The following is a 26,311-nucleotide window of genomic DNA, read 5'->3' as shown; positions in this document are numbered from 1 at the left end:
TATATATCTTACCTGCTTGTTCATGAAGATATAGATAATGGGGTTGATGAACGTGCTGGTTTTGGCTAAGACTGAGGGGACAATGCTGGCCTCAGGGGTGATCAGGCTGGGGCGTCCGAAGGTGGCCAGCAAGGCCATGACCCCGTAGGGCATCCAGCACATCAGGTACACTAGCACCATGGTGACTACCATGACAAGAACACGGTGCTCCCTCTTCCTGCTCATAGCTGTGTTGATGCCGCTAACCTGGGGAGGCAATAAGCAGGGAAGTAGAGAAGATGCAAGGAAGGAGATTAGAGGAAGGAATGTGCAGTCGAAGAAAGAGACCAGAGGAAAAGGGGTAACAGAGGAAGAGAAAGACAACGAGTGAGAGAGAGCAACATCTGGAATGTCACTCTTGCTCATCAGACACAGGGAATGCACTGACAGTGGAATCAGAGAAACAAAGCGAAAGAAATGAGATCGAGTGGCCCACCATCGACCACTTTTCCCAGACATGCATGTTCTGACAGAGTGCATTGTCTATTTAGGTACTGGTGTGCGACAGGAATCCTAATTTCTTAACATTTTTCCCAAAATGTAAACAGGGTTCGAATCTTGGCATCTCCATTGGGAGGCACACTGAGACATCAGGGCTAAATGTCACCCATCTTGTCGTGGCCATAGAAACACACACACACAAAGCCCGCTGGGCCTCTTGCTCTGCACAAACATGAGCTGTTTATATTTGACTATCTGCACTGTTTCCCCGATGACCGTCCATCATCCCCTGTCACTCAAGTTGCCACAGAGACAGACACTTCGGCAGGAACCAGGTTTCAAAAGGCTGCAGTGCAGACATAATTAAGGGGATAGGAGTGTTTTCACCCACCCAAACAACAACAAAAAACATTACTAAAACATAAAACAACTTTCGGGTTTCAGCCATTAATCACTATTCTCATGGCAGCTAATCATGGTAGCGAGATTCACTCTCAGTCCAACCTGGTCTCAGAGCATTTCGTATTATTCTGTACTGAAATCCGTGAGCTACATATAGTATATGTTACGTTTGGTATGGTTACATAAGACAGATGGTTTCGTAAGGCAAAAATGAACGGAGGGTTGCGTGTTCGAATCTCATCAGGAACAACTTTAGAATTTTAGCTATTTAGCAACTTTCCACTACTTACTACTTTTTAGCTTTTTTAGTATGTTAGCTAACCCTTCCCCTGATCTTCATGTTTTTAGCTAACCCTTTAACCTAACTCCTAAACTTAAACCTAACCCCTAAGCCCCAGCCTAGCTAACATTAGCAAGCTAGGTAACGTTAGGCACCTAGCTAGAATTCATAACATATCATACGTTTTGAAATTTCATAACATATTGCATGTTTTGCAAATTCGTAACATATAATATGAATTGTAATTCATAACATACACTACCTGACCAAAAGTATGTGGCCACCTGCTCGTTGAACATCTCATTCCAAAATTGTCTAGAATGTCATTGTATGCTGTAGCGTTTAAGATTTCCCTTCACTGGAACTAAGGGGCCTAGCCCAAACCATGAAAAACAGCCCCAGACCATTATTCCTCCTCCACCAAACTTTACAGTTGGCACTATGCATTGGGGGCAGGTAGCGTTATCCTGGCATCCGCCAAACCCAGATTCGTTCGTCTTACTGCCAGATGGTGAAGCGTGATTCATCACTCCAGAGGACGCATTTCCACTGCTTCAGTCCAATGGCGGCGAGCTTTACACCACCCCAGTCGACGCATGGCATTGCGCATGGTGATCTTAGGCTGCTTGGCCATGGAAACCCATTTCATGAAGCTCCCAACGAATATTGATTGTGCTGACGTTGCTTCCAGAGGCAGCTTGGAAATCGGCAGTGAGTGTTGCAACTGAGGACAGACGATTTTTATGCACTATTGGCGGTCCCATTCTGTGCACTTGTGTGGCCGACCGCTTTGCGGCTGAGTCGTTGATGCTCCTAGACGTTTCCACGGCGGGAGCTCTAACAGGGCAGAAACTTGACAAACTGACTTGTTGGAAAGGTGGCATCCTATGATGGTGTCATGTTGAAAGTAACTGAGCTCTTCATTAAGGCCATTCTACTGCCAATGTTTGTCTATGGAGATTGCATAGATGTGTGCTTGATATTATAAACATGTCAGCAACGGGTATGGCTGAAATAGCAGAATCCACTAATTTGAAGGGGTGTCCACATACTTTTATATATATAGTGTATCATACACCACTCAGGGGGCTCCCGAGTGGCGCAGTGGTCTAAGGCACTGTATCTCAGTGCTAGAGGCATCACTATAGACACCCTGGTTCGAATCCAGGCTGTATCACAACCAGCCGTGATTGAGAGTCCCATAGGGCGGTGCACAATTGGCCCAGAGTTGTCCGGATTTGGCCGGTGTAGGCCGTCATTGTAAATAAGAATTTGTTCTTAACCTCTTACATCTAGACGTTCCGCTAGCGGAACACCTGCTCCAATATCCAATGATAGGCGTGGCGCGAATTACAAATTCCTCTAAAATACAAAAACTTCAATTTTTCAAACATATGACTACCACACTGTCCGATTTCAAAAAGGCTTTACAGCGAAAGCAAAACATTAGATTATGTCAGCAGAGTACCCAGCCAGATATAATCAGACACCCATTTTTCAAGCTAGCATATAATGTCACAAAAAACAAAACCACAGCTAAATGCAGCACTAACCTTTGATGATCTTCATCAGATGACACACCTAGGACATTATGTTATACAATACATGCATGTTTTGTTCAATCAAGTTCATATTTATATCAAAAACCAGCTTTTTACATTAGCATGTGACGTTCAGAACTAGCATACCCCCCGCAAACCTCCGGTGAATTTACTAAATTACTCACGATAAACGTTCACAAAAAACATAACAATTATTTTAAGAATTATAGATACAGAACTCCTTTGTGCAATCAAGGTGTCCGATTTTAAAATAGCTTTTCGGTGAAAGCACATTTTGCAATATTCTGAGTAGATAGCCCAGCCATCACGGCTAGCTATTTAGACACCCACCAAGTTTAGCCCTGACCAAAGTCAGATATACTATTAGAAAAGTTTGATTACCTTTGGTGTTCTTCGTCAGAATGCACTCCCAGGACTGCTACTTCAATAACAAATGTTGGTTTGGTTCAAAATAATCCATAGTTATATCCAAACAGCGGCGTTTTGTTCGTGCGTTCAAGACACTATCCGAAGTGTAAATAAGGGTCACGAGCATGGTGCATTTCGTGACAAAAGATTTCTAAATATTCCATTACCGTACTTCGAAGCATGTCAACCGCTGTTTAAAATCAATTTTTATGCCATTTTTCTCATAAAAAAGCAATAATATTCCGACCGGGAATCTGCGTTTAGGTAAACAGACGAAAGAAAACAAAGCATGGGGTTGACGCGGGCACGTGCCAGAGTCTCACAGTACTGTAACCAGCCACTACCCAAACGCGCTACTTTTTTTTCAACCAGAGCCTGCAAAGCCACGATTCAGCTTTTTGCCGCCTTCTGAGAGCCCATGGGAGCCGTAGGAAGTGTCACGTAACAGCAGAGATCCTCTGTAATGGATAGAGATAATCAAGAAGGGCAAGAAATTGTCAGACAGGGCACTTCCTGCATGGAATCTTCTCAGGTTTTGGCCTGCCAAATGAGTTCTGTTATACTCACAGACACCATTCAAACAGTTTTAGAAACTTTGGAGTGTTTTCTATCCAAAGCTAATAATTATATGCATATTCTAGTTTCTGGGCAGGAGTAATAATCAGATTAAATCGGGTACGTTTTTTATCCGGCTGTGAAAATACTGCCCCCTAGCCATAACAGGTTAACTGACTTGCCTTGTTAAATAAAGGTTACATTTAAAAATTAAACATAAATACGAAATGGGTTATGGTCATCCACAAATTAATAAATACCATACGAAAAGTAACATATCTTACTAAAAGGGCATCTCGGATTTACATACAGAATAATACGTAATGCTCTGAGACCAGGTTTCTCAGTCGATCTCTCCCACTGTCTCTCTAAAGACAACACTGTGATGATTTGATAAATGTTGGAGGCCTCTTCCAGCTCCCCTTTGTATTATGGGTTATGTGTGTGGGAGAACTAGGCACTAGCGAGCAGGGGAGTACTATCACATTTCAAAGTATTTTTTTATATAAATTGTTCCTAAACATGACCATAATTATTCTGTTTGCAGTGGGAATTTCCAGTAATTTGTCCTATCGGTTAAAGTAATGACTGCTTGGGCCTATTCATTCTGTTCTTGACCCTTCTGCATTATAAGCAATATTTTTCAGCTTTGCCTAGGGGCAGAGACCGATTTCGCCAAAAGGCTAAGAGCTAACTGCCTTAAACCAGTGTCTTCGTAAGGATTGCACCCATCTACCTCATAGCATCTTTGCACTTCCCTAAAAAAGCTAACTATTCACTCTCCATGCACAACACAAGGCCTAAAAGGGACACTGCCCACTGTTTTGTCCCGATGCTACTTAGTTAATCGATTATCATCACTGATTGAACAGCAGACTCCACTACTCTTTAAGACAGAAGTTATGGACCATTATATTTAAAGCATGTGAGAAAAGGTCAGAGTTAGAGAGGTAATGCCAAATTGACATTGGACATAAGGCTTCTGTCCATATTTTTTAAGATCCTTTTTTTAATGCAGGGCTTCGGATGTTTGATACACTCTCGATTTGGCTCCAACAGGGCTTTGATCCAGAAGATAACGTTTTTCCTTTCTGTCTCCATGACTCTTTCACTGAGTCAGCACTGAGCAAAGGACAATTAATGGGTTCAATCTAAAGACTGATTGGGTAAATCAAGACTGCTCAGTGACTTGGAAAGACAGAAATACGGGAGATACAAAGGTAGACAAAATGTCCTTCAAGGATCAGTGTGGTGTAGCCAATAAGAGGTGTTGTCTCACTTTATCTGTCTGTCTGACTCACTGTCTTCATATCATCTACTGCTCTGAAGAAAGAAAAAAAAAAATCTGTGGCAGCGAGCAGTATTCGTTAGGTATAGTTACCAATGGTCAGCAATTCCATTATCCCACAAAACTAAAGGGTGAAATGTTAGTGAAAATGTGGGAACTAGTTCTCTTACTAAAGTTTGTACCTTTAAAGGTAGACTCAGCGAGATGATGTCGCATCGAACAGGCTTTGAAGCCACAGGTCGGCATATTGGCACTCCCCAGTAGGAGCAGTCCTCCATAGGAATGAATGGAATTCTACAGTATTTCAATTAAAAGTTTCAAGAACAAAATTACATGTATTTAAGTATTTTTTGGTTGTTGTAGTAACATTAGTAACCTAAAAAATTATACTTGAAGGGAAATGTTTTTATATATATATGTATATAGTTTAGCTCACATAATATAATCTAAAAGTATACATTACTCTGTCTGTAATATAATTTAAACGTGGCAAAAACATGAATGTAGACATTAATAAGTGCATTATCTTTTGAATTCCCTTGGCAGGCACTGAAGCCATTTTATGTTGTGCAGTGCAATTAAAAAATGTATACAAATCTATGCCAACAGATTGTGGTGTTAACTTTAATCCAGATGCAGTGTCTGTGAGTGCTGTGTATGTGCATGCCAAGTATAGGGGGTCCTTTTCACTCTGGCTGAGACTGAAATGTCAATAAAGTAGAATAAATAGTATGTGCCAAACGAGTGTCCCTTCCTGGGAACAAAAACCTCTGAAAGATGTCTTCTGTGTCACATTGGCACAGAATTTCCATGTCTGTGATGGACGCTCAGCAGGTCTGAATGTGATTGCGGTCTACATACAGGCTTATGTTTTACCTCCATTGCCCTCATAAGCTAAATACAAAACAGTGTTTATGAGGACTTGGTGTAAAAAAAAAAAAATAGGCAAGGAGAAACATGGGGACACCACCTCACAAATGCACTTCTTTAAGTGTTGAATTGTATGTAACTGTGGGCTGCCAATGCCCAGTACTGTAAGAGCCTACCAACACACACAGATCAGCTCGACAGAATGCGCAACACTAAGCTATCAAAGTTTCTTACAGGCGTCATAACTTAAACGTCAATAATTAGAGCTATAGGCTACATTGCTGTCAAATTTGTGACACTATGCAATGAGCGTAACCAAGTCGCAACTTCTCCAGGTGCGCAATATTTTATGTGTGGGAGAGTTTCACACACACACACACACACACACACACACACACACACACACACACACACACACACACACACACACACACACACACACACACACACACACTATAGTGAGAGAGCAGGTAGGGGGCGAAAAAGCAGGCTGTGTCATTTTCATAGTATTGACATCACCTTTACCATAGCCTATCACACAATGACAGTGTGTAATGCAAATGAATGATAACAGTGAACGTTTGCCTACTTCTTTTAGTAGGCTACACACGGTATTGGTCCTACTACTGCAACATACAACATGTAAAAAGAAATGTAGGCCTATCTGAAATGCAGCCATATACACAACAACTGTAACTTTGCACACAAGAAAGCACGCGATGTTGAAGTAAAGCCCCACAAAGACTGGTAGCCCAAGATGTGCTCATTTAAACACCACACACCGTAACATCGATTCAGAACCATGAAAGCTACGCCAGTCAGCCGATGAAAGGATAACGTGAGCTGCCAATTTCAGCACCACTGGAGTGGACAGCCAGGACAACAGGAGCATTGCACCAGGGCTCACCTCAGAGCACAACCAATGAGGCTACATGGGTCATTGTCCCTATACCCATCAAATAACGCAAAGCTTTATATCTATCAATAGCAATTTGACCCACAAGCAAGGACATTAAGAATCACAGATAAATCTAAAAGCTGCATTTAAGTAAAAAGCAAAGGTCTAAACTTACTGAGGGAAAAGGTTGTAAAAATGACGCTGGAGAAGAAGGCAGACGTTTTACGTGCAACTTATTTTTGTTACATATTTTGTACATAATGTTGCCGCTACCGTCTCTTATGACCAAAAAGAACTTGCTGCTCTTTAATTACTTTTTACTTTTATTTCTTATTCTTATCCATATTTTTTAAAACGGCATTGTTGGTTAGGGGCTCGTAAGTAAGCATTTCACTGTAAGGTCTACACCTGTTGTATTCAGCGCATGTGACTAATACAATTTGATTTGATTTGTAGCTTACCATTTAGAAGAGTTGTAGCCTCCTCGATGCTGTGTTCAACCTCATGAGAAGTTTCTGATTCCATTCTCCTTCCTGGTGAAATTTACCTGCCAGGTCCCTCTCAAATGCCAGCTGGACAAGCTGGGCTTTTCGTTGATGTAACATGCTCTGTGTTCAGAGTCTGCGTTCACTGAATACATTCTTCAGGGTGGAGAACAAATTTTTGCACATTGCTGTAGATGCCCAAAATGTTTTTACCATGTTTCAGTGTGAACAGCACAGTCGGCATTGCTGACAAAGACCTGCTGTATCTTTGTAGAACAAACACTGAGTGGGGTCCATTTGTTGTTGCTGGCTGTGGTTGCGATTTCACTTTGCAAGAATGTGCAAGCCACAATAAACTCTGCTTCCACTGGTTCAGTTTTGGTTAGATTTAATAGGTTGTCAGGTGCATGTGGCTGTGGTAACAGAGGTGCAGGTGCTTGTTGTGACGTTACGCTCGTGCTGCTGGTGCTAGGCCATTGCTTTTCTCGATCTTGTTGGTCAGCAGGGCACGTGAGGGATGGGCGGCTATTACATTTGCTGCTAGGCTCCTCAGCCTCGGTGGTCGGGCCTGCATGCTGGTCGGTGAGCTTGGCATCACTATCGACATGGTGCCTAGCCATTTTCAGATATTCATGCTGATCAAAGCATAGTCAACTAGCTATAATTATTCAGCGCGCTGCTACCAAAACTTAATGAAGCTAGTAGCTACTAGCAATAACTAACTGTAGCTATCTGCAAATGTGAACAACTTTGAGAAAAAAAATGCCCTGGGAGCCAATGAGCTTCCTTAACAACGTAATGAAGGTGGTACCTTATGACATTGCATGGCTAGCATCCTAATCAGAATGAATTTTGGGGATTTTTATTACTAAATATTACATAATTACATTCCCCCTCCCTCACCCCTCTTCAGATCAAGAGTTAACAGCCGGCATATAGGCTCTGTCCCGGTCTGCGCAAGTGGAAGGCCCGGCCTCGCAGGTAATTCATATACCATTTGTTATGTTTATGGGGAAACAAAACTGGAGGGGGAAGGTCTGGTGGGGTCCATGCCCGGCTTTGCCACCCTGTGAAGCTGGTAACGTAATGTGTCTGGCTAACCATTTACACTATACTGCTGTAAACAAAACATGGCGGGTTGTTAAGGATGTTAAATTGAAATGGCATTCATACATCAAATAACGTGACGTCAGTGAAAGGCAAGGGAGAATCCCCTGTATAATGGTTTGCCTGAAATATATTGTACATTAGCAAAGTGAAATGTACCCATCTCCTGGCTCTACAGGGCACAGGATAACTCAAGGTGGCATGTTTACACTACATCCAGGAGACGGCCTTACAACATGGCCAATGATCAATCTTGGAGTCAATCCTGCCCCCCCCCCCCCCATCTCCCCTTGGAGTGTCTCCTTAAAGCGAGCCAACAACTCTGCGAGAAGACACTTTCTTTCTGACAGCACCGGCACCAGGCCATATATTAGAGCACCTTAATGTGCTTAATTAATCCACATAATCAGTCAATTTAAAGTAGTAGACAACCTAAATGGATTAACCGACTGCAACCGACTCTGGCCCGGTCAGTGAACATCACCTATTGCTGGAAGTGCGGGAGCGGCTGGGAGAGCAAGAAATGTGTGGCCTTTCATGACCATTTGATGTCCAATCTATGTCCAGTGCGTGTCCCATCAGCGGAGAATTGGGGTGATAAATGGCACGTGTTCCTACGACTCCCACCTTCTCCATCTTGCAGAATGAGGTGATTAGCATCGGTGGCTTGCCAGCCTTGGAACAGTTGAGCCTCTGTGTCGCCTGGGCAGTGAAGCGAAAGCAAAATGACCCTGTACTGTTTGCAGAGGAAAGACAAACAGGCCTCTTCCACCTTTAGGGACGTGGTTGCATGCCCCGCTAAACAACACAAACCTGCCACCCGCACCACAACATGGCTTCCCTCAGAGACTCTTAGAAAGCATCTGCCAAACAAATTAGTTCTGGATGGGGACATTTCCAGAAAGTATCATCTATGCCTCAAACTCTTGGGAGAGATGAGCAAGAATGGAATGGTTTGCGAAAAATTAAATCATCTTTCTGAGTGAAGACTGAATTTCCTATCTCCTATTGCTTATTTTATTTCCAGTTGCGTCCAACTTAATCCTGAGAACAAAACTGCACTGGTTCATCTCAGGGGCTTTTGAATCAAGGCAAGGCCCAAAACAGTGGCAAGAGCTCAATCAAGTGTTACAGCGATGTCTGTTCCCACCTCAGAATAGGTTTTCTTCCCTAAAATTCGATATAATGAGGAAGAATCTGTGGATGTTTCGCAAGGGAATTGTAAGGGAATCAATTGGGCCATCTTGAAGTTCAAATGATTAACAATCAACTTTATATGTTCATTTATTATATATGACTATGTCAGCTCGATTCCAGAGTCAATGGTCACACTTCTGTAAAACTACAGAGTAAAATCAAAACCTGAAAGATAGACTGGTGTTACTTATTGAGCAAAACACAGAGGTAAATGTATCGATTTACTATTCTGACATTAACTCTGACATGAATGATTGTGTGCAGCTATCATTAAGGAAAATACATTTCAGAGAATAAAGGAAGTAGTGCCTTGTAGCTTTCACTTGGATAAGTATTTTGGTGATTTCTTCTTAGCAGGGTTTGACAGCTGCAGCTGTGTATGATAACAAAGTCAAGTCGATATCTCCCACTAGGACATAAATGCCTCAGAAAGCTACATCCTCACCAATCAGATCTAACATTATTCTCCTCATCTTCTCTCCATACCCCAGGGAAAAGCTAAAAGTCTGAGAAATAATTAATTCCACTAATGCCATGTCATACATTTTGAGTTGTGAAGATGTATTTTTGTATTTACCCAAAGTGTCTTTCTACAGTATGTTGTGAAGTATTAGAAGCAACGGGACACACACACACACAACACACACACACACACACACACACACACACACACACACACACACACACACACACACACACACACACACACACACTCTTTAAGCTTATCACACATAAGACTTTACCCACACCTCCCAAAAAAACAAATAAACACACACACACACGCACATTCACAAGCTTTGGTATTCCAAATCAAACAGCCACACTCACTTATACAAATGTGCTATCTTAATCCTGCAACAACAGAAACTGTGAATTATTGTGTGGATTATAATGAATGGACATTTTTGTAGAGGTTGATAATTTCTTTGGTAGGATAAATCAAGTCTGACATTTTAAAGTGGAAAATATAAACTTTAGAAGCCTTTTTAAACCTTGAATACACTACCGTCTGCATTCCCTGCTGAGCAGGAAACAGAGTGATCAAATTAAGATAGTACATTTGTATGCCCATACACACCAGAGACACACACATACCCCACAAAGACACACACACAGCACTTTTGACTGCCTGTTTCGCTTCAGCATTCCAATTCCTGAATCCACAAGGACTTCCTGCCAGTCCTGCTCGAGCCGTTAAATGTGATTGATCACACTCTTTGTGTCTCTCGCATTACCCTACATGAGGCTCCTGTGGCCTGCCAAGATTCACTTGTCGCCGGTAAAGGGCTTTCTCAGCAAGAAGCCTGAACGCTCGACTGCGCCTTGCCACAAACGCTCACAATCCTTTCCAAATCAAATCAAATCAAGCTTTATTTCTATAGCACATTTCAGACATGGATGCAACGCAATGTGCTTCACAGGAAAAATAACTAATAAAAAACGATGAAAATAAAAACAGAAATATTTACTACACAGCAAACATCAGAGGATAAGAAAATGTACAATAAAAATAACATCTCAAAGAGTAAAAATCACCCTAAGGAAAAATAGAGCTAAAAAGGTGTGTTTTAAGATCTCTTTCAAAATGACCACAGTTTCAGACCCCTCAGGTTCTGAGGCTAGGGCCATAGCAACTAAAGGCTGCCTCTCCATGCCTCTTGGTCCTAGGATTTGGGTTAGTTAAAAGGCCAGTACCAGAGGACCTGAGGGACCTACCGGGTACATAATTAAAAAGCATGTCTAACATGTATTGGGGTGCACAATCATGGATTTAATAGAATAGAATAATCTTATAATGTATTCTAGAATTTACTGGCAGCCAGTGCAGAGAACTTAAAACCGGTGTAATGTGTGTTCTCCGTCTGGTCTTGGTCAGCATTCAGCTGCAGCATTCTGTATGTTTTGTAGTTGACCAATGACTTTCTTGGGGAGACCAGGCAGGAGCACATTACAGTAGTCAAGCCTGCTTGTAATAAAAGCATGGGCGAGTCTCTCTATATCAGCCTGAGAGAGAAACGCCGCTCCTTGGCAATGTTCCTCAGGTGGTAAAAAGCTGGTCACATTCCTAATGTGTGATTTGAAATTGAGTTCAGAATCTAAAATGACACCTACAGTGCCTTCAGAAAGTATTCATACCCCTTGACTTATTCCACATTTGGGTCTGTTACAGACAAAATTTTCTCCATAATGACAAATACATTCTTGCAAATGTATTGAAAATCAAATATCGAAATATCTAATTTACATAAGTATTCACACCCCCTGAGTCAATACTTTGTAGAAGCACCTGGGTAAGTCTCTAAGAGCTTTCCACACCTGGATTGTGCAACATTCTTGGTAAGCAACTCCAGTGTAGATTTAGCCTTGTGTTTTAGGTTATACTCCTGCTGAAAAGTGAATTAATTCTGGTTGAAAGCAGACTGAGCCAGGTTTTCCTCTTGGATTTTGCCTGTGCTTAGCTCCATTCCATGTCTTTTTTATCGTGAAAAACTCCCCAGTCCTTAACGGTAACAAGCCTATCCATAACATGATGCAGCCACCACTATGCTTGAAAATATGGATAGTGGTACTCAGTTATGTGTTGTATTGGATTTGCCCCAAACATAACACTTTGTGTATTCAGGACAAAAAGTGAATTGCTTTGCCACATTTTTTGCAGTATTACTTTAGTGCCTTGTTGCAAACAGGATGCATGTTTTGAAATATTTGTATTCTGTACAGGCTTCCTTCTTTACTCTATCAATTGTGGAGTAACAATGTTTTTGATCCATTCTCAGTTTTCTCCTATCACAGTCATTAAACTCGGTAACTGTTTTAAAGTCACCATTGGCCTCATGGTGAAATCCCTGAGCTTTTCTTTCGTCTCTGTTAAGTGAGTTAGGATGGACACCTGTATCTTTGTAGTGACTGGCTGTACTAATACGCCATCCAAAGTGTAATTAATAACTTCGCCATGCTCAAAGGAATATTCAATGTCTGTTTTTCTACCAATAGGTGCAATTATTTGGGAGGCATTAAAACCAAATCCCTGGTCTTTGTGGTTGAATCTGTGTTTGAAATTCAATGCTCAACTGAGGGACCTTACAGATAATTGTATGTGTGGGGTACAGAGTAGTAGTCATTCAAAAAATCATGTTAAACACTATTATTTCACTCAGAGTGAGTCCATGCAACTTATTATGTGACTTGTTAAGCACATTTTTACCCCTTAACGTATTTAAGCTTGCCATAAGAGAGGGGTTGAATACATTTCAGCTTTTAATTTTTTATGAATTTGTAAAAATTCCCCAAAACATAATTCCACTTTGACATTATGGGGTATTGTGTGTAGGCCAGTGACAACAAATCTAAATGTAAAACTTTCTAAATGTAGGCTGTAACACAACAAAATGTGGAAAAAATCAAGTGGTGTGAATACTTTCTGAAGGCACTATAGGTTTTTTACCTGGTGTTTTTTCTTTATTGCTCGTGAATTAAAATATGCAGCCAGATTCTCCTTCTGTGCTTTGGCTCCAACAATCCCTCCTTCCCTCTCTGTCACACCATCAAGGTGTTTCCCCTCTGCGAGGTCAGACACAGGGAATGATTGTTGCTTTTACAGAAAGAAAGAGAAAAAAGTAAGGCTGGGGGTAAAAATCGGCATCTGTTATTAAAGCATTATGTTAAGGCAAGGCAAGGCTTGCAAGGTTGGAAGTCTAGAGGCAATTGTGGGCAAAAGTGTGTGATTGCAGCCCACAAATCAAGGCGTTCCAGGAACGCCCCCCCCCCCCCTCGAGCATCCCATTGGTTCCTGCATGTGGGCATCTTCATGCAAGTGTTCAAGTGACACTTTTAAAATACTGGATTTCTCATGATTGTCTAGGCCAGGTATTCCCAAACTGGGGTATGTTTACACCCAGGGGTACGCGCAATGTGATTCATGTGTATTTTCTTCACATTTTCAAACAGTCCATTTATATTTTCCATCGGGGCTATACATTTAGGTGTTGTTTTTTTCTTGCCTGAGTAGCCTCGTTTCACTGCCAAAAATGAAATTAAACTATCTAGTGTTCAGCAAAATAACAACACAATGACAAATACAGGTAGCCTAGTCAAATAATTAACATCCAATCACATTAACCGTTACTCTCTTGCAGGAATTCCACTAACAGTCTGTATGTAGCCAAATGTAGCTGCTGAGCATGTTGGTATCTGTACTGATGGCGCAAAAGCCATGATAGGGAGACATAGTGGCGTGGTAACGCGCGTGCAAGCAGTTGCTCCCGACGCCACTTGGGTACACTGCAGCGTCCACCGAGAGGCTCTTACTGCCAAGGGAATGCCTGACAGCTTGAAAGATGTTTTGGACACTACAGTGAAAATGGTTAACTTTGTTAAAGCAAGGCCCCTTAACTCTTGTGTATTTTCTGCACTATGCAATAATAGGGACAGTGACCATGTAACACTTTTACAACATAACATGCACTGGTTGTCAAGGGGCAAAGTATTGACACGTTTTTTTAAATGAAGAGTCTAGCTTAAAGTTTTCTTTACTGACCATCATTTTCACTTATCTGACCGCTTGCATGATGACGAGTTTCTCACACGACTGGCCTATCTGGGTGATGTTTTTTCTCGCCTGAATGATCTGAATATAGGATTACAGGGACTCTCCGCAACTATATTTAATTTGCGGGACAAAATTGAGACTATAATTAAGAAGTTGGAGCTCTTCTTTGTCTGCATTAACAAGATCAACACAGAGGTCTTTCCATCATTGCATGATTTTTTTGTGTGCAAATGAACTCAAGCTTACGGACAATGTCAAATGTGATATAGCAAAGCACCTGAGTGAGTTGGGTGCGCAATTACGCAGGTACTTTCCAGAAATGGATGACACAAACAACTGCATTCGTTAACCCTTTCATGCCCTGCCTCCAGTCCACTTACCGATATCTGATCAAGAAAGCCTCATTGAAATTGCAACAAGCGGTTCTGTGAAAATTGAATTTAATCAGAAGCCACTGCCAGATTTCTGGATTGGGCTGCGCTCAGAGTATCCTGCCTTGGCAAATCGCACTGTTAAGACACTGATGCCCTTTGCAACCACGTAACTATGTAAGAGTGGATTTTCGGCCCTCACTAGAAAATGATTTAAGACTGATACTCTCTCCAATATAACCAAATATTGCAGCGTTATGTGCATCCTTTCAAGCACATCTTTCTCATTAACCTGTGGTGAGTTATTCACAATTTTCGATGAACAAATAAGGTTTTATATGTAAGGTGGTTAAATATAGAGCAAAATGATTGATTATTATTATATTATTATTTGTGCCCTGGTCCTATAAGAGCTCTTTGTCACTTCCCACAAGCAGGGCTGTGACAAAAACTCACACTCATTCTTATGTTTAATAAATGTATCGTATAGTGGGTGTGTGGCAGGCTTACAATGATGGCAAAAAACAACATTTGAGAGTGCGCTGACTGTGGTGCTAGAGGTGGTACGCAGCTGGAGGTTGAATGTTTGAACGGGTACGGGACTGTAAAAAGTTTGGGAACCACTGGTCTATGCGATTAAAATGTGTGTCAAAAGGGAAATAAAAGTATTATCATTTTTTAGCTTAGGCTTCATTAATGTTCAATGTTTTAGATTAAAATTGATGTGTAATCTGTTGATGTGTTGGATAGCAGATGTAACAGATACACCAACCACCCCACCCCTCTCTTTATCAAAGCTATGAGGAAGTGATGTACTAAATAAACAGATACCGTCCAGTAACAGAAGCACTTTCCTGCAGTCAAATGACCAAATGACCCTCTAGTGGCCTCATGGGTGGAATGTTATTCATATTTTTCATAATTAAAATATATTTTTTAAACAGCCAAAGAATGCAGTTTTTCTATGTCAAATGATTTTGTTATATTTCAGTCTTCTGTATATTTCACCAGCCACGTTGGTGGGTGGTCAGGGCTCCACAGTGTGAGCATTTAATTTGCATGTGCAAATAAAAATATTGTTAAAAGTATGAGCACATGTATAAATTATTTCTGCTGTTTTGTTTCATAGCTGGTAATCGCACAAAGAACTACAAATCCTATATCCCACGTCGCGCAGCACCACTGCCTGGCTGAGGGGCTGTGCGCAAGGAGTGCTGAAATATTCATTTTTAGAAGCGCTGTGCACATGCATAAAATATGGTCTAATTTACTCAAAAGTCTACTAAAGTGAGACTTTGTCCTCATTTTCTTGGTTAATTACATTGTTTTGCTCACAAACTAGGTTGTTTTTCAATGTTTGAGTTTGCTTCAACGGTCGTCGGCTGAATTCTCTCAATCTCACAGGCACTTGACTTGAGTGTGTTGGCACTTACCGCTTCTCCTTCTTCTTCTTCAGGATTTTAGGGCGGACTACATCCCAAAATTGTGTATTGCTGCCACCTATTGGGTGGGGTGAATAGTTCACATTTTAACATAGAAAAGGGAAATTGGAGAAAGGGTGAAAAATAAATCCCATAATCAACAAAAATGTATAATAAACAAAAATCTATATATTCCTACATTCAAAGTGAAATGTTTACTCAGATCCCTTCAGGCTCAGGGGGCACATCTTGTGACAAAATTCCCTGCAATGAGGTCTTGCAGATCAAATAATCCTTTAGCAGCATTCACAATAATGTCCAGTTTCTCTGAATTTTTGTTAGTTTGGCCAGGACAAATCAAACTTTGTCACATGCGCCGAATTATAACATGTAATAAGCATTTCATAGTAAGGTTACTGTGAAATGCTTACTTACAAGCCCTTAACCAACAGTGCAGTTCAAGAAAGAGTTAGCAAATAAACTAAAGTAAAAAATTATAAAAAGTAACACAATAAAATAACAATAATGAGGCGATATACAGGGGGTACCGGTACCGAGTCAATGAGTGGGGGTACAGGTTAGTCGAGGTAATTTGAACATGTAGGTAAGGGTGAAGTGACTACTGTATGAAGGTGACTATGCATCAGTTATCACCTGCACAATGAAAGCAACAAACTCCAGGCCTGTTACCACATTAACCTACCACCCTTCAAGGGGCAGCTGAACATTTGTGACTCATCTGTGATATTTTGTTTAAAAGGCTAGGGGTTACAAAAAATCTTCAGACCAGATAATCTTGTTTCTCATGATATGAAAGTCTTTAGGTGCCTTTTGGCAAACTCCTGTCATGTACCTTTTACTGAGGAGAGGCTTCTGTCTGGCCACTCTACCACAAAGGCCTGATTGGTGGATTGCTGCAGAGATGGTAGCCAGAGTGACCATTGGGTTCTTGGTCACCTCCTTGACCAAGGCCCTTCTCCCTCGATTGTTCAGTTTGGCTGGGCGGCCAGCTCTAAAAAGAGTCTTGGTGGTTCCAAACTCCTTCCATTTAAGAATGATTGAGGCCACTGTGTTCTTGGGGACCTTCAATGCTGCAGAAATTCTTTGGTACCCTTCCCCAGATCTGTGCCTCGACACAATCCTGTCTCGGAGCTCTACGGACAATTCCTCCGACCTCATGGCTTGGTGTTTGCTCTGTCAACTGTGGGACCTTATATAGACAGGTGTGTGCCTTTCCAAATCATGTCCAACCAATTGACTTTAACACAGGTGGACTCCAATCAAGTTGTAGAAGTATCTCAAGGATGATCAATGGAAACAGGATGTACTTTGAGTCTGTTCAATTTCGAGTCCCATAGCAAAGGGTTATGTAAGTAAGGTATTTCAGCTTTTTATTTTTAATACATTTGCAAACATTTCTAAAAACCTGTTTTCACTCTGTCATTGTGAAGTATTGTGTGTAGATTGAAGAGGAAAAATATTTATTTAATCAATTTTAGAATAAGTCTGTAACGTATCAAAATGTGGAAAAAGTAAAGGGGTCTGAATACTTTCCGAATGCACTGTATGTCGGCTAAATCTGAAATAAACTTTAAATGTAAATTTGCGATATTGTGCTGAACTTGAACAATATAGATCAAATCGAGCCTTGGAAGGGATTGATTTCGAAGTCGCTTTGTTGAGTCCAAAACAGGAATGACAAACTGGATGATATTCTGCTCCTGCTTGGAGGAGTGCTTAGATATATTTGGGCACCATGAACGCCAGCTCTCGCAAATAAAAATAAATATAATGAAAAAGCAGAAGTTATATTTGACACACGGAGCATCTGAGATCGTCAACAAATGGCTCTGGCTCCAGCAAACACCAGAATAAAAACAAGAAGGGAGAGGAAAATCTGGGATGCTGACGTTCCACAGATTTCGCCAATGTTTTCATGTACTGCCTTGAAACCTTGAACCTTTATTTAACTAGGCATGTCAGTTAAGAACAAATTCTTATTTATAATGATGGCCAAACAGGAACAAAAGTATTTGTTGAAAAACAAGAACTCATGGTAAAGGCCAATTAATGAAGTAATACTTGTCTTGTTAAGGAGATATATGTAGTGTGATAATGCAGGGGTACAATGGTGCTGATGAACCTCAGTGTCTACAGGATTTAGCTGTGCTGTTTTACTCAAGGACCAAAAAGCCTGTCACCCAAATTACTCATGTGTTTTTGAGCTGCAGTAAACATGAGTGTGACAGCTATATCGGTCCGCTAATACAGGTCTAGTAAAGGCCCAGTGCACTACTTTTGTAAAAAACAATAATAATTCTGATTTTTCAGGGGGTTCTGCAGCTCTCTGTACTTACATTCCCCAACCAGAAGCCATGGATTATAGGGTAGAGCTGCCACTTTCAAGGTGCGGGACTCTAACCCGGAAGCTATAAGAAATCCTGCTATGCCCTGTGACTAACCATCAAACAGACAAAGTGTCAATACAGGGCTAAGATTGAATCATACTACACCGGCTCTGACGCTCGCCTTATGTGGCAGGGCTTGCAAACTATTACAGACTACATAGGGAAGCACAGCCACGAGCTGCCCAGTGACACGAGCCTACCAGACGAGCTAAATCACTTCTATGCTCGCTTTGAGGAAAGCAACACTGAGGCATGCATGAGAGCATCAGCTGTTCCTGACGACTGTGTGATCACGCTCTTCGTAGCCAACATGAGTAAGACCTTTAAACAGGTCAACATACACAAGGCTGCGGGGCCAGACGGATTACCAGGACGTGTGCTCCGGGCATGTGCTGAACAACTGGCTGGTGTCTTCACTAACATTTTCAACATGTCCCTGATTGAGTCTGTAATACCAACATGTTTCAAGCAGACCACCATAGTCCCTGTGCACAAGAACACAAAGGCAACCTGCCTAAATGACGTCCGTAGCCATGAAGTGCTTTGAAAGGTTGGTAATGGCTCACATCAACACCATTATCCCAGAAACACTAGTCCCACTCCAATTTGCATACTGCCCAAACAGATCCACAGATGATGCAATCTCTATTGCACTCCACACTGCACTTTCCCACCTGGACAAAAGGAACACTTATGTGAGAATGCTGTTCATTGACTACAGCTCAGCGTTTAACACCATAGTACCCTCAAAGCTCATCACTAAGCTAAGGATCCTGGGACTAAACACCTCTCTCTGCAACTGGATCCTGGACTTCCTGACGGGCCGCCCCTAGGTGTTGAGGGTAGGTAGCAACACATCTGCCACACAGATCCTCAACACTGGAGGGGTGCGTGCTCAGTCCCCTCCTGTACTCCCTGTTCACCCATGACTGCATGGCCAGGCACGACTTCAACACCATCATTAAGTTTGCAGACGACACAACAGTGGTAGGCCTGATCACAGACAACGACGAGACAGCCTATAGGGAGGAGTTCAGAGACCGGGCCGGGTGGTGTCAGAATAACAACCTCTCCCTCAACATAACCAAGACTAAGGAGATTATTGTGGACTACAGGAAAAGGAGGACCGAGCACGCCCCCATTCTCATCGACGGGGCTGTAGTGGAGCAGGTTGAGAGCTTCAAGTTCCTTGGTGTCCACATCAACAACAAACTAGAATGGTCCAAACACACCAAGACAGTCGTGAAGAGGGCACGACAAAGCCTATTCCCCCTCAGGAAACTAAAAACATTTGGCATGGGTCCTGAGATCCTCAAAAGGTTCTACAGCTGCAACATCGAGAGCATCCTGGCTGGTTGCATCACTGCCTGATACGGCAACTGCTCGGCCTCTGACCGCAAGGCACTACAGAGGGTAGTGCGTACGGCCCAGTATATCACTAACTAGGGCTAAGCTGGCTGCCATCCAAGACCTCTACACCAAGTGGTGTCAGAGGAAGGCCCTAAAAATTGTCAAAGACCCCAGCCCCCCCAGTCATAGACTGTTCTCTCTACTACCGCATGGCAAGCGGTACCGGAGTGCCAGGTCTAGGATGGAAAGGTTTTTACCCCCAAGCCATAAGACTCCTGAACGGGTAATCAAATGGCTACCCGGACTGTTTGCATTGTGTGCCCCCCAACCCCTCTTTTACGCTGCTGCTACTCTCTGTTTATCATATATGCATAGTCACTTTAACTATACATTCATGTACATACTACCTCAATTGGGCCGACCCACCAGTGCTCCTGCACATTGGCTAACCGGGCTATCTGCATTGTGTCCCGCCACCCACCACCCGCCAACCCTTCTTTTACACTACTGCTACTCTCTGTTCATCATATATGCATAGTCACTTTAACCATAGCTACATGTACATACTACCTCAATCAGCCTGACTTACCTGTGTCTGTATGTAGCCTTGCTACTTTTATAGCCTAGCTACTGTATATAGCCTGTCTTTTTACTGTTGTTTTGTTTCTTTACTTACCTGTTGTTCACCTAATACCTTTTTTTGCACTATTGGTTAGAGCCTGTAAGTAAGCATTTCACTGTAAGTTCTACCTGTTGTATTCTGCGCACGTGACAAATAAACTTTGATTTGATTTCCAACTCTGACTCCCAGTACCAAAACTCAAAATTCTTCCTTGTTTGGGAAGAAACAAGCTTGAAACCTTGAACAAAGACTGTTGACATCTAGTGGAAGCCATAGGAATTGCATATGCCCCATAGCTTTCCATTGGAAGAGCACGGGCTCTCAACAAAATAAATAATTCAGGTTGGTTTTTCTTTGGATTTTCTCCTACCATATCAATTGTGTTATAGTCTCATACATTATTTAAACATTTCTATAAACTTCAAAGTGTTTTCTATTCAATGGTACCAATTATATGCATATCCTGGCTTCTGGGCCTGAGTAACAGGCAGTTTACTTTGAGCATGTCAGATGGATGCATATCCATGTATGATTAATATAATTCACCGATACATTTCTTGGTAGTCCAAAGTTGTAAATCACAGCTGGTCTGGTACATTGTTTGCTGCTTCCACCCAGTTGGGATGCACTGTTTCAGTTTCAATTCTCAATATTTTGAATGAAAATGGATGACTGTAAATAAGGCTGGGAATGTCAATACAATCAAACTAGCAAGAGCAATGATCACACGTCAGTCATAACGGGGCTAATAGGATAGCACATGTGTCAAACACAAGGCCCGCAAGCCGAATAGGACAAACAAGCGAGTGTAAATGAGTCAACAGTTGAGTCATCTACTTTTTCATCATCTTTAAGAAATAATAGCCTGATGCATGTGTACAGACACATACCACAGTCCTAACTAGGCTCCTAAAATGTTGCAGTCTGGTTTTGGTTTTAAAGCTTGACAACGAATATCCAAAAAACAAAACCTGCAAAAAAACACCATGCAAAGGAGAAACTTGTAGGCCTATTATAGCAACATTTGAGCAGTAGCCTAGTCTGGCTACTCAATTACAAGACATTTCGAGTGCAGCATACAGCAATGCTACTTTCAACCGCACCAGTGATCCATGCAGTGCAAAAAAAGGAAAACCATTTAAGTTAAAATTTTACAACAACCTATAGCTACATTTTTGTTATTTGGAGTTATTAAATACTATATTATGCACATCTGCAAGCATAGCAGAAAAGGCTGGACAAATAGGATTTATCTCTTCTTTTGTTTTAATATGTTAACATGCTATATACAACAGCATAAGGGGACATATTTAAAAAAAAAAATAAAACAACGGCCAGTTTGGGTCGCAGTTGCATGTTTTTTTTTGTGAAAACACATAGGCTATGTCTGGCCTGCGAATTCATTGTGCTTTTTCAGCACGGCCCATGAGCTGACTATGTATTTATGTAGCTAGCTATTTCTTTAGTTAGCTAAAAACACGGAGACTAACATTAGCTAGCTAGCTAGCTAGCTGCTGGGAGGATGTCATGTCATTGGAGGAGTGGATGAGTGACCAAATTTTTTCCCTCATATTGTTTTTCAGTGGCTACAGCTAGAGATGCAGGTGTCATTTGGTTAGCTAGCAAGAAATGTGAATTGCTTTGCTAGCTAGCTAGCTATGCTGATTTTGAACGACTGTTATCCACAGCAAATCTCTTAGTTGTCAATCAAATATATTTTGCAGGCAGGGAAGTCCCCATTCAGTTGTCGAAATGTGGGTTGGGACAAGCATGCATTTGCTAACTGCAACTGTTATATTCCTTTTCTTTTAGCCCCTCAAAGACTGATCTTCTTTTTTTATTATATACTAAACCGTTACAATTATAACTGGCTATACTTATTTCACCCCTTACCATAACTAGATACTATTCTCAGTCTAAATTGACCATAATTAGTGTTTGTAAAGTTACAGCCTTGAGAGGTATTATGATGATCAAAATTAGAGCTTTCAAATGTCTGATATTTAGAATTCAAGAAATACGTTCGAGCAATATTTGTTTTATTCCCTTGCCTGTTTACCTGTGAGCCAATGCCACAGATGTTAGAAAGTTGAGACAAGATATTATGTGTGTAGTCAATCTGAGTCGGGCGATGTGTATGATATTGGATGTGATTTAGTGAGAGTGTGTACAATAACGGTATAGGAGTAAGACTATAATGTGTGATGTCCAAATAAATAATAACCCTGTCAATTTGCATGGTTGAGTGTCTATGTTTGTAACATGTACTGTGTATAGCCTTAATATTCAGCATATCACCATCATAGTTGCATCATAATTACTTTTAACATCATTGAAAAACACACCCCAGCATTTCCATAGCAATTGACGTTTCACATGATCATGAAAGAGACCCTCCATTACTATAGAGACGACTTCACTACAGTACAAAAGTATCCCGTACAATATGTTACTATTCCCTATTCTGTACAATATGTTATGTCCCTATTCTGATATATTACCCTTTGCTTGTTGTAAACAAATAGAGTTGAAGTCGGAAGTTTACATTCACTTAGGTTGGAGTCATTAAAACTCGTTTTTCAACCACTCCACAAATTTCTTGTTAACAAACTATAGTTTTGGCAAGTCGGTTAGGACATCTACTTTGTGCATGACACAAGTCATTTTTCCAAAAATTGTTTACAGACAGATTATTTCACCTATAATTCACTTTATCGCAATTCCAGTGGGTCAGAAGTTTACATAAACTAAGTTGACTGTGCCTTTAAACAGCTTGGACAATTCCAGAAAATGATGGCATGGCTTTAGAAGCTTCTGATAGGCTAATTGACATAATTTGAGTCAATTGGAGGTGTACCTGTGGATGTATTTCAAGGCCTATCTTCAAACTCAGGGCCTCTTTATTTGACATCATAGGAAAATCAAAAGAAATCAGCCAAGACCACCTCAGAAAAGAAATGCAGACCTCCACAAGTCTGGTTCATCCTTGGGAGCAATTTCCAAATGCCTGAAGGTACCACGTTCATCTGTACAAACAATAGTACGCAAGTATAAACACCATGGGACCACGCAGCCGTCATACCGCTCAGGAAGGAGACGCGTTATGTACTTTGGTGCGAAAAGTGCAAATCAATCCCAGAACAACAGCAAAGGACCTTGTGAAGATGCTGGAGGAAACGGGTACAAAAGTATCTATATCCACAGTAAAACGAGTCCTACATCGACATAACCTGAAAGGCCGCTCAGCAAGGTAGAAGCTACTGCTCCAAAATCTCCATTAACCTCTCTGGGCCAGTGGGACGTTTGCGTCCCACCCTAGTCAACAGCCAGTGGAATCGCGTGGCGCGAAATACAAATACCTCAAAAATGCTATAACTTCAATTTCTCAAACATATGACTATTTTGCACCATTTGAAAGATAAGACTCTCGTTAATCCAACCACGTTGTCCGATTTCAAAAAGGCTTTACAGCGAAAGCAAAACATTAGATTATGTCAGGAGAGTACCCTGCCAAAAATAATCACACAGCCATTTTCCAAGCAAGCATATATGTCACAGAAACCAAAACCACAGCTAAATGCAGCACTAACCTTTGATGATCTTCATCAGATGACACTCCTAGGACATTATGTTATACAATACATGCATGTTTTGTTCAATCAAGTTCATATTTATATCAAAAACCAGCTTTTTAAATTAACATGTGATGTTCAGAACTAGCATACACACCGAAAACTTCCAGTGAATTTACTAAATTACTCATGATAAACGTTGACAAAATACATAACAATTATTTTAAGAATTATAGATACAGAACTCCTTTATGCAAACGCTTTGTCAGATTTTAAAATAGCTTTTCGGCGAAAGCACATTTTGCAATATTCTGAGTACATAGCTCGGCCATCACAGGCTAGCTAATTTGACACCCACCAAGTTTGGGGCAACCTAAACTCAGAATTACTATTAGAAAAATTTGATTACCTTTGCTGTTCTTCGTCAGAATGCACTCCCAGGACTTCTACTTCAACAACAAATGTTGTTTTGGTTCCAAATAATCCATAGTTATATCCAAATACCTCCGTTTTGTTCGTGCGTTCAGGTCACTATCCGAAGGGTAACGCGCGAGTGCATTTCGTGACCAAAAAATTTAAAATATTCCATTACTGTACTTAGAAGCATGTCAAACGCTGTTTAAAATCAATTTTTATGCTATTTTTCTCGTAAAATAGCGCTAATATTCCAACCGGACAACGTTGTATTCATTCAAAGACTGAAAGAAAAAAATGGAGAAGTCTCGTGACCGCGCATCTCAGTCTCACTGTCCCCAGGCAGGCCACTTACAAACTCTGCTGCTGTACTTTGCCCAGAGACAGGAGACACGTCATTCCGCTTTCTGAACGCTTTAGAGAGCCAATGGAAGCCTTAGAAAGTGTCACGTAACAGCACAGATGCTGTATTTTCGTTAGAGATGCAACAGAAAGACAACAAATTGTCAGACAGGGCACTTCCTGCATGGAATCTTCTCAGGTTTTGGCCTGCCATATGAGTTCTGTTATACTCACAGACACCATTCAAACAGTTTTAGAAACTTTAGAGTGTTTTCTATCCAAATCTACTAATTATATGCATATTCTCATTTCTGGGCAAGAGTAGTAACCAGTTTAAATCGGGTACGTTTTTTATCCGGCCGTGAAAATACTGCCCCCTAGCCCCAACAGGTTAAAAAAGCCAGACTACGGTTTACAACTGCACATGGGGACAAAGACAGTACTTTTGGAGAAATGTCCTCTGGTCTGATGAAACAAAAATATAACTATTTGGCCATAATGACCATCGTTATGTTTGGAGGAAAAAGGGGGACGCTTGCAAGCCGAAGAACACCATCCCAACCAGCCTTCCCTGTGGCTCAGTCGGTAGAGCATGGTGTTTGCAACTCCAGCATGGTGTGTGCAACGCCAGGGTTGTGGGTTTGATTCCCACAGGGGGCCAGTACAACAACAACAAAAAATATGCATGAAATGAAATGAAATGTATGCATTCACTACTGTAAGTGACTCTGGATAAGAGCGTCTGATAAATGACTAAAATGTAAATGTAAGCACGCGGGGTAGCATCATCATGTTGCGGGGGTGCTTTGATGCAGGAAGGACTGGTGCACTTCAAAAAATAGATGGCATCCTGGGGAAGGAAAATTATGTGGATATTTTGAAGCAACATCTCAAGACATCAGTCAGGAAGTTAAAGCTTGGTTGCAAATGGGTCTTCCAAATGGACAATGACCCCAAGCATACTCCCAAAGTTGTGGCAAAACGGCTTAAGGACAACAAAGTCAAGGTACTGGAGTGGCCATCACAAAGCCCTGACCTCAATCCTATAGAAAATGTGTGGGCAAAACTGAAAAAGCATGTGCGAGCAAGGAGGCCTAAAAACCTGACTCAGTTACACCAGCTCATGAGAAATGGGCCAAAATTCACCCAACTTATTGTGGAAGTCTACCTGAAACATTTGACCAAAGTTCAACAATTTCAAGGCAATGCTACCAAATACTATTTGAGTGTATGTAAACTTCTGCCCCACTGGGAATGTGATGAAAGAAATAAAAGCTGAAATAAATCATTCTCTCTGTCACGTCTTCCGCCGAAGTTGGTGCCTCTCCTTGTTCGGGCGGTGTTCGGCGGTCGACATCACCGGCTTTCTAGCTGCCACCGATCTACGTTTTTTTTCTATGTTGTTCTGTCTTGATTGTACACACCTGGTTCCCATTACGTTATAATTTATTCCCTATTTAATCCTCTGGTTCCCACATGGTTTTGTGCATGTTTGTTCTTTGTTTAGTTTTCAAGACTTCTGTGAGCTGGTGTGTTTTTCCCTGTGTGGAAATCATTGTTGTTTCATTTTCGAGTAAAGTACGTCTTGTACTCAGTTATGTGTCCTGCGCCTGACTCCGTCCTAACCGCTGCACACTGACACTTGACAGAAACATGCACCTAAAAAATGGAGTCAGCAGGTGCATCCAGTCCTCCGTTACCAGTGGAGGAGCGCGTCCAGCAGCACATGA

The 26,311-nt window shown here is 41.4% G+C and overlaps 1 protein-coding gene across 1 annotated transcript in view; it reads right to left on the bottom strand.

Moving 5' to 3' along the window:
- LOC106568690 (pinopsin) overlaps positions 1-26,311 on the bottom strand; it is a 111,632-nt gene that overhangs the window by 30,457 nt on the left and 54,864 nt on the right. Inside the window, exon 3 of the mRNA XM_014139251.3 lies at positions 13-246. Coding sequence (XP_013994726.3) covers positions 13-246 — 234 coding nt within the window. The remainder of the gene's footprint in view (positions 1-12; positions 247-26,311) is intronic.

The sequence above is a fragment of the Salmo salar genome, chromosome 14 (genome assembly GCF_965601325.2).
Source record: "Salmo salar chromosome 14, fSalSal1, whole genome shotgun sequence".
Lineage (NCBI taxonomy): Eukaryota > Metazoa > Chordata > Actinopteri > Salmoniformes > Salmonidae > Salmo > Salmo salar.
Note: the sequence above shows the minus strand (reverse complement) of the source record. Positions and strands in the feature narration are given on the sequence as shown.